At 38.9% G+C, this 18,134-nt stretch overlaps 1 protein-coding gene across 3 annotated transcripts in view; it reads left to right on the top strand.

Moving 5' to 3' along the window:
- The window catches only part of CTNNA1 (catenin alpha 1), a 316,889-nt gene that overhangs the window by 202,119 nt on the left and 96,636 nt on the right, over nucleotides 1-18,134 (top strand). For all 3 annotated transcript variants that reach the window (XM_082725499.1, XM_082725500.1, XM_082725501.1), the window contains exon 7: nucleotides 2,196-2,399. In XM_082725499.1, coding sequence (XP_082581625.1) covers nucleotides 2,196-2,399 — 204 coding nt within the window. The remainder of the gene's footprint in view (nucleotides 1-2,195; nucleotides 2,400-18,134) is intronic.

The raw sequence follows: 18,134 nt of genomic DNA, 5'->3' as shown, positions 1-18,134 counted from the left end.
TGATTAACATAACAGAAAATTGCCTTCCATGTGGCCATTATCAAGTAGAGATATGAAGTAGAGAATCTACATAGTGGAGTGCATTTTATTTTTAAATTTTTCCTTGCCTTTATATTTTCCTCTTTTGACCTTCCTTTTCTTCCTTTTGACCCTTTATTTTGGCATGTGTAACTGAACATTGCTTATACACATGACGATTTGTGACTTCATAAATCATAAAGACAGTGTTAATTCTACAGACCATGGTGTTAGAATCGACTTTTTCTTGGGAGTTTTAATCATTAAATAACTAAATGTTAAATCATTAAATGATTCATCTTAAAATTTAGTGACCCTTTTTTCCACTCCACTTAGATTTTGCAGTCTTAGGTATTGGGTCTCTTTGAAGGCACTAAGGATTACATTTTGCCCTGACTTGAGTTTTAATTGTCAGGGGCTTCTTAACCTCTTAGGACTAGGGTGAGACTTCATAAAATGAGGGGGTTGGATGAAGTGATTGCAGGCCCATTGCAGCTTAATGACTTCTAACATTCTGTAACCATTAATTCCTCATTCTTACTGGTCAGAAGGCATTGTGTGTTTGGTCTCCCCCCCCCCCCCCCCAAGGAACTTTATTTATTTATTTGACAGAAAGAGATCACAAGTACGCAGAGAGGCAGGCAGAGAGACGGGGCCGGGGTGGGGGGCGGGTTGTGGAGGCGGAAGCAGGCTCCCTACTGAGCAGAGAGCCCCTTGTGGGGCTCAGTCCCAGAACCCTGGGATCATGACCTGGGTGGAAGGCTGAGACAATACACTGAGCCACCCAAGCTCCCCTGTGTGTTCAGTTTTAACAAGAAGAATCTTTTTTTTTTTTTAATATTTTTTATTTATTTGACAGAGAGAGAGAGAGGCAGAAGCAGGCTCCCTGCTGAACCTCCTGTGAGGCTCGATCCCAGGACCCTGAGATCATGACCTGAGCTGAAGGCAGAGGCTTAACCCACAGAGCCACCCAGGCGCGCCCTCCCCCCCTTTTTAAAAGATTTTATTTATTTATTAGAGAGCATGAGAGGGGGTAGGGTCAGAGGGAGAAGTAGACTTCCCACTGAACAGGGAGCTCAGTGGAGGGCTCAATCCCCGGACTCCAAGATCATGACCCGAGCCAAAAGCAGACACTTAATTGACCAAGCCACTCAGGCACCCCAACGAGAGAAATCCTGTAATAACTTAATCTGATAAGAAAAATGGTCAGCTAAAAAGTGCAGGTTGATAATGAACTGGAGGCCTTGCATGTTCAATTTTGAAACTGAGGGTTCTTGGGAATGGGAAGAAGAAATGTATACTTACTGGAAAGGGCAAGCTTTTTTAAAGAAAAAATTTGGCATTTAACTTGAAATCAGTAAGAATAGCCTCCATAAAGAAAAATGAAAGACACAATATTTGCACAGACATTTACCAGTGTGAGGATAAATTGTATTAAACGGAAAAGTTGGAGGGAGGCCAGTAGCTGCTGTCCTGGGGGTATTGATGTTTGCCCTTGTACCTAAAGCTCGCTTGTGACCTGTCCTCACTGGTAAAGCTGGGTTTAAGTGGAGTCATGGGAGTGAAGAGACAGAGGAAGTTTTTATTCTTACTGGGGCAGTTATATCTCACAGAGTAGCTTTCTTGGAATGGATTGCTATCATGTCTTACAGATTACCTTGAAGTCTTTAAGCAGAGAGAGTCTCTAATTTAGACCTTATAGGATGAGTATGAGACTGTATTATCTATAAAATTTGGTAGATGTATACGATGAGGAAAATAGATTGGAATTGATTATAAATGCATTCCTTTCTGAAACTGAGGACAGAAGTCCTGTCTGTTTTTGTTTTTTTTTGCTGTGAAACAGTTCTCATGTTATGTAGCAGTTTTATACTCTGTATATGGAAAAGGAAAAGAGCTAACTTATTTCCTTACAATTATCATTTTACTAATACTGTAGAGGCTGACATGTAGATGTTCAGATTCAGTAGTGTGAACATGATTTTAATGCTGACATACTTGTGTTTGCATTTTGTGGTATGGTGTCTTACTGAAGCCCCACAAAAAGTGTAACTTTATTTTAGGCATTGGAATATTTGTATTACATCTTGATGTTCCTAATCAAGATTTTGCTCACCTTCGTTAATAATGGAGTGAACATGATCAGCACTAAGATTCAGTTAACACTTTCTCTACAGAAACAAATCATTGTGGACCCCTTAAGCTTCAGTGAGGAGCGCTTTAGACCTTCCCTGGAGGAGCGCCTAGAAAGCATCATTAGTGGGGCTGCCCTGATGGCCGACTCATCGTGCACGCGTGATGACCGGCGTGAGAGAATTGTGGCTGAATGTAATGCTGTACGCCAGGCCCTTCAGGACCTGCTCTCAGAATACATGGGCAATGTGAGTATCAGAACTTTTTTTTTTAAGTGAGAGTGTAACAGATGCTGGATCTGAGATATTTTAACTAAAAATGGCAAGTGTGCTCTTGGTTGCTTGGCCCATTAGGATGGGGCAGATTTTTCAAGGAATGAATAAAAAAGTAAGTGGCTTTCTATGTTCCCCTTTCCTCCCAACTTTTTTCTTTCTTTCTTTCTTTTTTTTTTTTTAATTAAAGATTATTTATTTATTTGACAGAGATCACAAGTTAGGCAGAGAGGCAGGCAGATCGAAGGGGAAGCAGGCTTCCTGCTGAGCAGAGATCCCGACCAGTACTCTGGGATCATGATCTGTGCTGAAGGCAGAGGCTTTAACCCCCTGAGCCACCCAGGCGCCCCTGTGTTGTTTATTTTATAAACACACACACACACACACAGCCTTTTTTTCCATTTAACATTTGGATGTAAGTTGCAGACATTGTGTTGGTTCAGCTCTAAATACCTTAGCGTCCATATACTAAGGATAATGACCTTTATTCCCTAAAATTCCATTATCACATTTAGGCTGCCATCTAATTTTAGGCAAAAGGATGTGCTGAATATATTTATAGTTGGTAGTTTTTTTCATGAACCATGTAGAATGTCATAAGAAGAGGTAATTACAAACTACAGCTGTATTAGGTGAACTGAGTAGTGGTTTTGAATTTTTAGGGTTTGTGTTTAAAAACGAGTGCTGTAAAAAAAATTTTTTTTTTCTATAAATAATACTTTACTTGCTGATTTTTTTTTTATTTTTATTTATTTATTTATTTTTAAAGATTTTATTTATTTATTTGACAGAGAGAGATCACAAGCAGGCAGAGAGGCAGGCAGAGAGAGAGGAGGAAGCAGGCTCCCTGCTGAGCAGAGAGCCCGATGCGGGGCTCGATCCCAGGACTCTGAGATCATGACCTGAGCCGAAGGCAGCGGCTTAACCCACTGAGCCACCCAGGTGCCACCTTACTTGCTGATTTTTATCTCTGTGGTCATTACCTTCCTTTTTCCTTCCCAGATATTTCTGTCATTCCAGTTATTTAATGCTTAGTTACTATAATTTAGACCTTGCACCCAATATTTACTGTTGCAGGAAAGGAATAAGTTAAACAAAATTTATATAAAATCATTTTAGGGACACCTGGGTGGCTCCGTCGTTAAGCCACTGCCTTTAGCTTAGGTCATGATCCCAGGGTCCTGGGATTGAGTCTCACATCCGGCTCCTTCCTCAACGGGGAGCCTGCTTCCCTCTCTGCCTCTGCCTGCCACTCTGCCTACTTGTATTCTCTCTCTCTGACAAATAAATAAATAAAATCTTAAAATCGTTTTCAAGGGAAGGGAACAACACAGACTGGTTATCACCAGTGGTTTTTGGTTGTTTAATGCTTTTCAGGAAAAGATCTGGTATTTTTTAATGTATTCATTTGCAATACATCTTACTTGTTCACGTATATGCGTATATAAGTGAACATATAATGGTAAGTCATAATGGAATTCCTAGGGTGAAGATGAATGCTTTAGTGTGTTTATCTTTTTTCGACGATATTGTGTAATTAGTGAAGCATACTGAGTTTTTTTAAAGCCATTGCCATGTTTTGATTGTATGCAGTGAGATTAGAGGCTTAGTTAAATCAAATGGAAAAATCAGTTGATAAGTCAGTGAAAATGTGGGGCACATTTAAAAATCTGTACCTAAGGTTGAAAACAGAAAATAATAAAAAATGGGTAGTTTGAAGAATGGTTCACGATATTAGAGTTTTAAATAGGGAAACAAAGGACTTGGTATATGTGAGGATGCGTTTTCTACTATCACATGTAGTACTGAAGTGGTACAAAAATATCAAATGTAGTTATGAATAGGAAAATGCTTTAAAAACAGTCTTTGATTAGGAAGAATATATGATAAATTTCTTATTGTTCTGTATGCGATCTTCCTAACTATTCTGCATATAAGAACTTCCTAACGATCCCTTGAGTCTTGGGGTTGATTGGATCTTGGCCTAGTCCTCTCTGGTCATGAGTAATCATCTAGTTTCTCTCCAGAGTGTCAAACAAATACTATTTTCAGTTCATGACACAGATGTAAGTAAAGGTAGGAGACACTGATTTATACTTGGAGTTGCGGAGAGCATAATATCACTCTTACATAACATTTTATTATATAGGTGAAAGCTAGAACAATGATCTTTGGCTGAAATTTAAGATTGTGGTAGAAATTATCTTGGGATTCAGATTGTATTTTAGAAGGTGGTTTCTGGACGTGTTTTTCCTAAAGATAAAAATACTTAGTTCCCTTGTATTGAGTCAAGTGACATTGACCAGGTTAGGTCTTTTCCTTCTAATTAATACTCGGTCTCTACAGAGCATTTATGGGGAGTGCTAAACTGGCACGAGGATTGCAAGGAGAATGGGATTATTTCTATCTGGGAAACCTGAGAGGTGTTTATGAAAGATTTATTTTACATTCTTTAGCTCTACTTTGATTAAAAAAAAATGCCTCACTTTAAGTTTTGATTATTTCTCTTAAAAATATTAGACAAATAATTATGATACATGAAAAATTAAGATAATCTGGCTTAATTAAAACTGGTTCACTGCATGAAACTTCGTAGACAAAGTGGTCAAGTACAGAGTGGCTGATGTATTTTTTTTTTTTTTTAAGATTTTATTTATTTATTGGACAGACAGATCACAGGTAGGCAGAGAGGCAGGCAGAGAGAGAGAGGGGGAAGCAGGCTCCCTGCTGAGCAGAGAGCCCAATGCGGTACTCCATCCCAGGACCCTGAGATCATGACCTGAGCCGAAGGCAGCGGCTTAACCCACTGAGCCACCCAGGTGCCCTCAAATAACATCTTTAAAAAAAAAAGAAAACATTATGCCAAAGTTAAAGAAACCTGTCACAAAGCACTACATATTATATGAAAGCTAAGGGGTAACAAGGTTTCTAAAATTTATTTATTTATTTATTTGACACACACAGATCACAAGTAGGCAGAGAGGCAGGCAGAGAGAGAGGAGGAAGCAGGCTCCCTGCTGAGCAGAGAGCCTGATGTGTGGCTCGATCCCAGGACCCTGAGATCATGACCTGAGCTGAAGGCAGAGGCTTTAACCCACTGAGCCACCCAGGCGCCCTGTATTTTTATTTTTTATTTTTATTATTTGAGAGTGCTTGCCTGCCTGTGCATGAGTGGGGGAGGGGCAGAGGTAGAGGGAGAGGAGTAGGGAGAGACGCAGACTCCCATCTGAGTGCAGAGCCCACTGTGTGGCTCAGTCTCATGACCCTGAGATCACAACCTGAGCCGAAACCAAGAGTTGGCCAGTTAATGCACTAAGCCACTCAGGCCCCCCTGATACAGATATATATTTTTCCATTTCCAGGCTTCTCTCAGCCATGTCATTTTTTTTAAGGTACATACTCTTAAATTCCTGTTATCATCTCTAGTCTTCCTTCTTTATCCTGTGTGGTCATTTACTAGATTTCCATTGGTTTTTCCTCTAAGGCAATGATTTTGAACTTTGGATGCATATTAGAATTCCTGGGGAACTTCTAACATCTTGATGTCTGGGTTGTACCCCATGTAAATCAGGGTCATTGAACTGAGGTCCAGACGACAGTATTTTTTTTTAAATTTAAGTATTTTATTTATTTGAGAGAGAGAGAGAGGTTAGGTGAGGGCACAAGAGTTGGGTGGGGGGAGTGCATAGGGGGAGGGATAAGCAGACTACCCACAGAGCAGGGAGCCCAGTGATGTGGGGCTCCATCCCAGGATCCTGGGATCACAACCTGAGCCACCCAGGCATCCCCAGGTGACAGTATTTTTTTTTTTTTTAAGTTCCTCAGGTGATTCCATCATGTGGTTAAAGTGGAGAAACTCCTCTGGTATTTTATTGCATTTGTCCCTACTGTCTCTACTGCCATTGCTTTATTCTAGGGTCTACATACTTTTTTTGTTGTTGTCTGGTCTGTTCTGCTTGTTTAGGCAAGTCTGTGCTCATATCTTCAGTAGAACATAGTTCATTCTGTGTTGCAGATTCTCTTCCTACTACTTGAAAACTTAATCTGCTCTTGCTTAAAGGCTCACATTTTTTTCCTCCCATCTATTTGCTGAAGCCTCTTTCAGACTGCACCATCTTGCATTATTTTTTTGCTGCATGAAGTTTGTACGTAATTGTTGACTTCCTTGAATTGTTGCTTACTTGTATTTTCTTTATCCATATAATTTCTGCAACTGTGTTTAAACTTATAAAAGACAGGAACTGGGACATCTGGGTGACCGAGCTTGGAGTCTGCTTAAGATTGTCCTTCCCAGGCGCCTGGGTGGATCAGTGGATTAAGGCCTTGGCCTTCTGCTCAGGACCTGGGATCGAGCCCCACATTGGGCCTCTGCTCAGCAGGGAGCCTGCTTCCTCCTCTCTCTCTTTCTGCCTGCCTCTCTGCCTACTGATGATCTCTGTCAAGTAAATAGATAAAAAATCTTTAAAATAAAAACAAAGATTCTCCCTCTTTCTATCTCTGCTCCTCTGCACTCCCTCTCTAAAATGAATGAATGAATGACAGGACCTATTTAAAAAATACTTTCAGGCATTGTTACAATACTAGAAGTGGTATTGTGTGAGTGATTGCTTTACAGACTTACTCGTGCTGACATGGGATGAATGAAATAGACAATTTTGTATATTCAGGGTGCTAGGAATTAATATTTAATATTTAATAGTGGAAAAAAATCAAAAGATCCTTGCCCTTATGGGCCTTATATTCTAGAAGGTTATAGGGAAGGAGACCCTGGGGGGTTTACGACTAATTCCTTTAGATCTCTCAGTATATAATGACGTTTGTAGAAAAAAAAATCAAGCCAAGTATTCTGAAATAAGCAGTGAGGGAAAATGGTGTCCTGCATCACAGTAGAGTTAAATTTGATTCATGAGGTGAGAGCCAAACTCCCTTTTAAAGGCTTCAAGGGCCAGGAGGGCAACAGACTTAATGCTCCTGTTTGCGTTGTGGTTTAAAGAGTAGGAGGTTACTCTTGGCTGTATTGCTAACTTACTGTACAGAGAGCTAAGAGATATTGATGTTAAAAGTAATACATTTGACCCCTACTTATGGAACATTATGGAAATGCCTCAGATGCATGACAATAGAGGTCTTTTGACATTCAGTGGATCTTTGTAGTTCCACAAATGACTTCCAGGTTTCCTTGAAATGAAATGTGGTTATTGTGGTTAAGTCTAATTTGTTCCTGCTCTGTCCACTTACCATTACTCCTTCCTGGAAGGGTTCTAGAAAAAGAAAAACAGCTTGGATGGGTGTCATAATCTTAAAAGGCTTAAAAGTGAATGGATTGAAATTGAAATATAATTGAAGTTGAAAAAGTATTGTTACCACTTTAGTTTTTCATAATTGAAAGTCATACATATGCATTAAATTACTGAACCACCAATATTAACATTTAGGAATAGGCATTCCAGTTAGTTTCCCTTTCTTGTATGTAGTGTGTGGTTTTTTTTTTAAATTTTATTTAAAAATAATTTTAACCCTCTTACTGTTCCCCACATATAAACTGTAAAGTTTTTTCCGGCGAGATAAACACAACACCAGGCAAAGTGGGTGCAAGGCAAGATTTATTAAAAACACTCTCCGGCGAAGTTTCAGGGCTCAGGAGAAGGGGAGCCAGGAAAGTTGCGCCGGGAGGAGGTGGGCACCCTCGGGCGAGGTTCCGCCACTCTGGAAAGCAGAGTGGCGGAAGTCGCGCCCAAGGCAGGGAGGAGGGGGTTTTTAAGGGGTCTTGGGGAAAGCTCAGGGGTCTTTTGGCAAGTTTCCCTTATTTGGATATCCCGCCTGCTCATCGGGATCCCATTGGTCCACAGGAGCCCGGGGCGGGGGTCTCAGGTTCCTGCTTGGGCCTTTGTTCTCCTGTCCGAGCTCAGGTCTTGTGGCGGGAACTTTCGCCATCTTTGGTAGCCCTTCCTGCCATCCCAACATAAACAAAATATTTATATAATTAGGGTTCAAACCTTTACATTAATGCATTGGAACAAGCTGAGAGGTTAATGGGTTAAATTTTTTCTTTCTTAAATACATAGCTGCCTTTGGAGCTCACTTGTATGTTAGAATGTTCTCTGAAGTTATTTCAATGCCAGTGAAAAACAACATTCTGAAGAGCCTTGTACTTTATGCAGTTGAATTCTGTATTTCACACTTCATTCTGCTGAGGGATATGCTGATCGTCAATATGTTCCTTTTTCCCTTTATTAGAGCATGTGCTTTGAGCTGTTTTCCCAGTAGTAGAATTTACTGTGACCATGCTTGTTTCTGTTACCACACTCATCTTCAAGCCCCCTGACCTCTCAAAAAATAGATAAACCAAACTCCTCCTTCCTACCCCTTATCACCCACATCTGAAAATACTTAACACAGTATCTGAAATAGAGAAGACCCTCAGCCTTTGAAATGAATTCCGTTTGGTTTTGTCCTGAGCAGTCTGGGTCAGTGGTTTATGGTCTTGTGTTGACTGACTGGAGTCAGGATTTAGGATTGATGACAAACAAAGGCTTTGGGTTTGAGGAGCTCTAGCTCTGTGCCATCCAGTGTGGTAGCCAGTAGCCAAATGTGGCCGTCAAGTACCTGAAATGTAACTGGTTTAAACTGAGATGTGCTAGAAGTATAAACTCCTTGCCATTATTTCAAAGACTGAGTACACAGAAAAGGATGGGAATATGGTTAAATATAATCTCTTCTTAAATTTATTTTTTACCTGTTTATTTACCTGTACTAGAATGTTTAAAAGTATATGAAGTTTTTGTTACTTGGTCACATTGTATATCTCTTGGGTAGTTCTGACTTCTGAGTAATCAGCCAGCAAAGGTGGGTAGATAAAAAAGTTCAACCTCCTCATTGAATGTCCAAAATGGTAGCATATCTGTTACATGGTAACTATCATAGTTTGTATTTTTTTTAATACCTTAAAGTATAGTTTTAGACAGAAGAAAATTCGTACAGTTTAGAACCTGGTGATGATGATGTTGCTTAAAGATAAATTTTATCTTTGTTCTTACCTAAAAAACATTGGATGCATTGGTAGTAGGATCCTAAAAGAAGAGTGCATTTTTGTTTGTTTTTGTGTTGCACTGGGTATGTATTTGAGGGGTTTGATTATGTTAATATAGCAGACATAAAATTTTTATTTGATTTGGTTAATAGTTTGATATGGAATGTATGAATAGGATGCATTTAATATTCACTTACTTTGAGTGAAGGGAAGCACTTAATTTAGATGCTAATCTCTTCTCAGTTTTGCAGATGCCTTCCTGGAATCACTTTAGCATATCCAGAGCTTCCCAGCCTTTGAAGGAGTCTTGACAGAGCTTGCTACTACATTATTTTGTAGCTGCATTTATTATATTCAGAATTAGAATAGCTTACTTTTTCTGATTATAATTCTAAGTTCGTTATAGATCACATGTAATCCTACCATGTATTCTGTACTTTGTGCATATATGTGTACGTGTGTAAGCATGCGTGCATATGTAGGTACACACACAAAACAATTCTTATCTTACAATTTCTTCTATTATTAACAGTAAAAATAAGGATTATTTGTACTGTTTTAATCTGTACCATATGCCAGCCATTGTCCTAAAAGACAAATGTTTTTTTACCTGATTTACTGCCATAATAACCAGTATTGAGTTGTTATTTGCTCAAAAGTACATACACATACAGCGGAAATTTCTGCCCTGAAAGTCTGAGCTTTCAGTACGTTTATCATTGTGCATCTTTACAGCAAATGTGGTTTTACATCATTATCGTTAATGGATGCAGAGCTTTCCACTGTACTACTTCATAAATGACTATTCTGAAATTAAATACTCCACCCTAAATAAGATAAACCCAGGTCTGATATATCTGTTCGAAGTGAGCCAAGCAGGAAAGCTTTTTACAGTGTCTTCCCAAGCTACACTTTCTGATGTTGACTGTCATAGATGTTTCATTTGGCTCTGTGATGTGTAGCTATGTGGCTGAGTTTTTTTTTTTTAAAGACTTTATTTGACACAGAGAGATCACAGGTAGGCAGAGAGGCCAGGCGAGGGGTGGGGTGGGGTGGGGTGGGGCGGAAGCAGGCTCCTGGGGCTTGATCCCAGGACTCTGAGATCATGACCTGAGCTGAAGGCAGAGGCTTAACCCACTGAGCCACCCAGGCACCCTGTGGCTGAGTTTTGTTTTACAGTATGCTTTGATTTACATCTTTGTTTGAACCTGTGGGTTTCCTGTAATAAACTTTCACCTGTAATGCTAGACCACAGTTCTGTAGCGGTGCTTGGATATGATTTTTATTGATTTGTTAGTGTAAGCTTTTCTGTGAGCTGCCTAGCATATTTGGGAGAATTTAGACATAAATAGATGTTGCATTGAATGCAGAATTTGAGCACGTGTAAGACTTGTTTCTATCGATGAAGCAGCATTTATTTAATTTGGAAATCTTTTTTGTCAAATATTGATTTTTCTCACGATGGGAAGTGAGAGATTTAAAAGACCTTCTTAACGCTGAGGAGGACCTTCTCCTCACGTTATATTTTCTGATGCTTTTGGAGAGGTTAAAGTTTCTTCGGTGTGTGCTACTCAGGCATTACATATTGCAGTATTTAACAGGCAAGTTTTTAACCTTCTATATACAGAAAGACACGTGTTTATGTATTAAATGAAATGCTGCTGGCCTAATGGAGCAATAGTGCAATGGTCTCTTGAGATAAGGATGATGGAGTAGATATGAAAGCATGCCCAGTGTCAGGCTGCAGATGAGTCAGGTTTTAGCCTCCGTGAGATGGCTGTGAGATTATCCTTGGTATTATTTTATACTCTAAAGATATTGGGCAGCCTTGAAAAGATTTTATATCAAAAAATGTTTTTGGATTAAAAGATTAAACCTCTAAATGTATCAATATTAGTAATTGTCACTAGGGTAGGGTGAGAGGCAGTATAAATTTTCTTCTATATTTTGCCCCACATTTCTTGGATAATGTTTCCTATGGTCATAATAAAAAGGTTATTTATTTATTTATTTATTTGTTTGTTTGTTTGTTTTTAAAAAGATTTTATTTATTTATTTTACAGAGAGAAATCACAAGTAGATGGAGAGGCAGTCAGAGAGAGAGGGGCGGGGGGGAAGCAGGCTCCCTGCTGAGCAGAGAGCCTGATGCGGGGCTCAATCTCAGGACCCTGAGATCATGACCTGAGCCGAAGGCAGCGGCTTAACCCACTGAGCCACCCAGGCGCCCCCATAATAAAAAGGTTTAAAAGTAAACTTAGACCCCTTAGTTTCATGCATCTGGATTTTTAGGTTTCTTTTTCTTTTAAGGTGTTACTTATTTATTTAGATTTTATTTATTCATTTGGCACAGAGAGATAGTGCAAGCAGGGGGAGCCATAGGAAGAGAAGAGGGAAAGGCAGGCTCCCTGCTGAACAAGGAGCCTGATAAGGGACTCTGATCCCAGGACCCAGGACCCTGGGATGAGGACCTGAGCTGAAGGCAGACACTTAACAACTGAGCCACCCAGGAGCCCTGTTATTCTCTAGTTTCTTGAGGTGAAAATTCAGGTTATCTGTTTGAGACCTTCTTCTTCTTCTTCTTCTTCTTCTTCTTCTTCCTCTTATCTGTTTGAGACCACCTTCTTCTTCTTCTTCTTCTTTCTTCTTTCTTCTTTCTTCTTTCTTCTTTCTTCTTCATAAAGATATGGGACAGATTCTTTCTTTCTTTCTTTCTTTCTTTCTTTCTTTCTTTCTTTCTTTCTGACAGAGGTCACAAGTAGACAGAGAAGCAGGCAGAGAGGCGGAAGCAGGCTTGTTTAGTTCAAGACATTTTAAAATTTTTCCTTGAGCCTTCCTCTGACCAGTGGATTATTTGGCAGTATGTTATTTAATTTGTAACTAGATGGAAATTTTTTTGTTATATTTCTTTTATTTCTAGTTTAACTAAAACTGAATATGACCAAAGAGCATACTTTACATCATTTTATTTCTTTAAATTGCTTATTGGAGTTCATTTTACGGCCCCGTGCTACTTTTGTGAATGTTGTGTCTTCCTTTGGAAAGAAAGTGTGGATTGTGTTATTGTTGGATAGAGTGATTTTTTTATAAATGTCAATTAGATCCAGTTGGTAGATGGTATTGGTTGATCCAGTTGGTTCAATTTTTCCATACATTGCTTATTTATTATCTGTCTGTTGTCAGCTTGCTCTTAATGATTACTGAGAGAGGAGTGTTGACTACAGCTCTAATTGTGGATTTGGCCCTTTTTCACTTCAGTTCTCAGATTGCTACTCTGTGCGCATTCTGTCCATGGTTTTTAGATGCTGTCATTGTGATAGGGTGGATTGGGTTTATTCTTCTTAATCAGAAGCAAAACCCAGCCACCTATTTTCAAAACAGTCTGAAAGTAGGATAACTTGGTTGGCCATGATAATACCCAGGTAAAGGAGGCTTCTGAGTTTTAATCCAGGGCAACTCCTGCTGACTTTCCATATGTGATGCCATGGACCGTGGACAATAAGCTGATGCTTCCAGACAGTAGGACTTATTAAGCTTGATCAAGTAACTTCCTAGAGCTGCTTTCTCAAGATAAAACTGGATTGTTAATGGCTACCCCTCCGCCTGATTTTGTTTAAAGGCACAGAGAACCAATCAAATAAGACGAAATAAAATCATGAAGATGGGGTAACAGATGGTTGTACTTCAAAAATATGAAAATGCCTTAAAAGAAAAGAGCAGTAAATGAAGTATAGCCATAGCAAGGTAAACAGGGATCTGTGCAGGCAGAGACTGAGGCTGTTCTCTCTCTTTAAGAGTGGCAGGTCCTTCCTGCTTTGTGTGACAACTCCATTTCTTGCTGCTCTCTTCTGATAGTGAAGAACCAAAGTGGCACCACCCCATGTCTGCATGATCTTTAGTTCAGGGATTTAACTCATAGCAGACAAGAAGGGTCTTTTCTCTCCTCAACTAGGGAAGAGGAGGGCCAAATAGATAGCATATTTGATGTGCACATAAAAGTAGGAAGTGTGGGGCACCTGGGTGGCTCAGTGGTTTAAAGCCTCTGCCTTCGGCTCAGGGCATGATCCCAGAGTTCTGGGATTGAGCCCAGAATTGGGCTCTCCACTCAGTGGGGAGCCTGCTTCTCCCTCTCCCTCTGCCTGCCTCTCTGCCTACTTGTGATCTCTGTCTGTCAAATAAATAAATAAAATCTTAAAAAAAAAAAAAACAACCACACAGGCATGAAGTGCTATAGACTTGAAAATAGGTGCTTATTTATTTATTTATTACAGATTTTATTTATTTATCTGACAGAGAGCACACAAGTAGGGGGAGTAGCAGCCAGAGGGAGAGGGAGAAGCAGACTCCCCACTGAGCAAGGAGCCTGATGTTGGGGACTTGGTCCCAGAACTCTGGGATCATGACCTGTGCCGAAGGTAGACGCTTAACTGAAGCAACCAGGCACCCGGAAAATTGTCATTGTTTTAGATAATTTTTTTTTCTTTTTTTTTTAAGATTTTATTTGTTTATTTGACAGAGATTACAAGTAGGCGGAGAGGCAGGTGGTTGGGGGTGGGGAGCAGACTCCCTGCTGAGGAGAGAACCTGATGTGGGGCTGAAGGCAGAGGCTTAATGCACTGAGCCACCCAGGTGCCCCTGTTTTAGATACATTTGTAACACAGTTCCTTTTCCTCATTTATTCTTTTTGGTCCAAAAAGTATGTTTTACTTTTGGCAAAATTGTCATGTGTTGATACTGAGAAATTCATTTAAAATAGTTCCTGTTTAAATGTGACGAACTAGTTGTTTTGGGAGGTCACCTGTTTATTTTTATCTAGAATGCTTGTATGTGACAAACATGTAAAATTAAGGCTTATCTTTCTACCTTAATATTTTTGCCCACTGACCTTACATTTATTTTTAAATTACATATTTTAGAGGACTTAAAGTATTTAACAAAAACTCTTGACTTTCCAAACTGTCCTTACCAAAGACAGGTGTAGCCTGTTGTGCTAGGAAATTTACTTTACTCTCATTTCAGGCCTGCTTTCTTGAAAGTTACTTTGGTTTTCATATTTCTCAGTCTTAATATATAATTAGAAGGGTAGAAGTCTGTAGAATGTGATGTTTTCTGAGTGAATGTCCTTATTTTTTCTCTTTATTTTGGGTTGACTCTGTGTTCATATCCCACGACTGCTAAGTAAGTGTTTGATGGTCACTAAATAGCTTTTTTATTTTAAAGTGCAACATTGGATATTTAGAACCAAAGACTGCTGAGAACTGATCTTGTTTGGTCATTCTCTGAAAGTGGCACTGGGATCTTTTCATAATGGCATGATTTGGAGACATACTATAAGAAAGGTATTTTCTTTCAGTGATTTATACTAAAACAACATCTGGGTAGTAAATTGTCTTACAAGTGTTATTTTCAGATGTGTTTAAATGATTGGCCTCCTGTTTTGGGTTTACTCCAGTTGCAGATTGTCTGACTTCTGGTATTGTAAAAAATTTGCATTTTGTAATTGTTTACCAAATAGAATACAGTGTAGCATCTTATTTCAAGGCTTCCTTGCTAGTTGTCCTTTAAATTGAACACCAGAGCATACTTGTCCTGAATTACTTCTTTCTACTTTGAGGGAGAATTACTGGTTTTGTAGACTCAAATATGAAACTTCTCTTCTAGGAGTGAAAATATTTATGTTTTAGCTTGCCCTTGTTTTGTGTCTATATGAACATTGCTTATTATTCCTTTGTATAAAATAACCTGAAATACTGTATAAGAAAAGTCATAAATATCTGATCAGTGATACCCAGTTACAGTCTTTAAAGCTCTTAATAATAAATACACTTATTGCTGGGAAGCAGAGCATATTTCTTTATCCTGCCTTTTTTTTTTCTTTTTAAAGATCTCTACTGTGAAGAATAGATAAAGCCATTATATATGGAAAAATTCTTTGGTTTTAAAAAATTGGTTGTTTATATATGTACCCTTAGTGACTTCTGTTGTGATAAAGGTACCCTTCATTCCACCGCTTTTTCAAAACAGGATTTTCTTAGACTGTTAAAATTTCTTTCTTTTATTTTTTAAAGAAAAGATTTTTTTTTTTTTTTTTTGGGGTCAGAGAGGGAACGAGAGAACACAAACGGGGAGCAGCAGGCATGGGGAGAGAAAGAGGCAGGCTCCCCACTGAGTGAGAAGCCTGATGTAGGACTTGATGTTTAGGACTCCGTCCCAGGACCCTGGGATCGGGACCTGAGCTGAAGGCAGGTGCTTAACTGACTGAGCCACCCAGGCATCCCTAGACTATTAAAATTTCTTAATTGAGGGAATGGGCTCAAAGTGTTAAGGAGGACATTTGTTGGTTTTTCCTTTTCAAAACTGTATTAAATTTTATAGGCATTCAGAAAAAAATGCAACTTAAAACTGAAAATTTCTAATCAGTGTTTTTTAAAACTAACTCCATTGGCTAGTTCTTCTTTGCTATCTACAGCTCTTTCATTTTGGCAAACTCTGGATGCTAAAATCAAACTAATTTTTTTGACTAGTATTTCCCAAGCCAATGCAAAATTACCCATCTTCTTAAAACCACTCAGAATCAACTAATTATATTAGTTATAGGGTATGATGGTAATTGTCAGTAACTATATGTTTTCTGATTTGAGGCTTTGGTCAGGTGCTAGTTCTTTTAACTCTGAGGAGTTGACAAGATTTTAACATTTAGATATGAACATAGGTTTAAGAGGAATGGTATGTATAGGAGAATCCCTTATTACATGACCCAGTGTTGTGGATTTATTTTAAAGTTTTCCAGCAATAGGGGTGCCTGGGTGGCTCAATGGGCTAAGCCTCTGCCTTCAGTTCAGGTCATAGACTCAGGGATCGAGCCCTTGCATTGGGCTCCCTGGTCAGCAGGAAGGCTGCTTCTCCCTCTCCCACTCTCCCTGCTTGTGTTCCCTCTCTCACTGTCTCTCTGTCAAATAAATAAAATATTCAAAAAAAAAATTCTTTTTTTTTTTTTTTGGAAGATTTTTATTTATTTATTTGACAGAGCGAGATCACCAGTAGACAGAGAGGAGGAAGCAGGCTTCCCGCCAAGCAGAGAGCCCAATGAGTTAAGCCTCTGAGCCAGGCGCTCTTAAAAAAAAAATTCTTAAAAATGTTTTTTCTTAAAATAAATAAAATAAAATATTCCAGCAATAAAATAGCACTATCATAGATGAAACGAGAAAGCAGAGGTTTGATGGTTGTTAAAACTTGATGTAGCTTAAGGAGGTTCATTTACTATTCTCAATCCTTTTGGATATGTTCGGAAAATCCCATATTCAGTTCAAAAAGAAAGACATTTCATATCATTATGGTTATTTGAGCAGGCCATGGTAATAATATCTAATTGGGCATTAGATGTCTAAGGACATATTTCCTGCCATCTTCTCCCCCCCCCCCCCCATAGCCTGACCTATGTTGTTTGTTAGGCTAGTTAGGTTCTCTTAAGAATTTGCATGAGAAAATGGTGCAGTTAGTAGGAACTGAAGCAGGAAATGATGACATTAGGTAGAGTCATGAGGGGTCATGACAAGTTGAATTTGTGGTTTAGCAGCAGCTATGAATTAAATAGGCAGCATAGACGGTAAGAGTGGGTCAGGTATTTGAGTTTGGAGATTGGTGCAGTCAGCTAAGAGCTTCCTGTGTGTCTACTCCTAAGGCTGTTTGCCTAGCTGTGCTTGGGTTCTTGTATGCGTGTATCCTTGGAAATAACCCCTTTATCAGTAGATTTGATTTCTTCTTTCTCCAAAAAAACGAAAAGCAAAAACAAAAACACAAACAAAAAAACCAAAACCCAAAACCCCTAGAACTAGTGTATTCAGTGGGTGATGGAGTCTTCTTGGCTACATTCTTAGTAAGCACTTTTTGTTAGAAGGTCAAAAATGGTTATTGATTAATCATTTAGGCATTTGTGATCCAGTTCCTCAAGCATTCTAAGAACCATTACCTGCCCCCCACCCCAAGTCATATCTTAAAGCTCTACTTTATATAGTAAGAAACTTTTTTCCTTATATACTTGACTATTTACATATTATATACTTATATACTTGACTGTTATATAATTTAATAGTAATGCTAAATAAATAAATTGCTGTCCACCTGATTTTGATTGAATGGAATTTAATAAATTATAGTAATCAGGGCTTTCTGGAGGGGGCGGGATAATTTGTCTTCTGAGATTTCCTATTAATTGAGAAGTTGCCTCAATTCAGTGTTTGGTGGCTTAAATGCTGTTTTGTTGGTCAGCATAATTTCGGAGTCCTTGCTTTTGCTGTTGATTATGAAGACATGCCCTATTGCTAGAGAATGCCTTGCCTGAATATAAACATCCTGTCTACTGTTATCTTTCTCTGTTTTTCCTTTTTTAGTACTCTTTCTGTGGGCAAAAATAAGAACGAGGAGATCTGGTTTAGAAGAGATAATACTGGTACAATGGAGTTAAAAAAAAACACACACAAATGAAATTGTTTTAATATTGGAATGCACTGGAGCAAGTATAAAACTATTTATATTAAATAGAATATATAAAGACAGAAAGACAAGGTTGACATTGATTGGCATTGAGGAGTGGGCGAAGAGAGAAACAACAGTAGATTTAGAATGAGGAGTAAATTAGTGTGCAGGGGATGGTGATTTTCTGGGCTTGCTGGGAATGAAGAGGT

Source organism: Mustela nivalis (assembly GCF_964662115.1).
Source record: "Mustela nivalis genome assembly, chromosome: 3".
Classification (NCBI taxonomy): domain Eukaryota; kingdom Metazoa; phylum Chordata; class Mammalia; order Carnivora; family Mustelidae; genus Mustela; species Mustela nivalis.
Note: the sequence above shows the minus strand (reverse complement) of the source record. Positions and strands in the feature narration are given on the sequence as shown.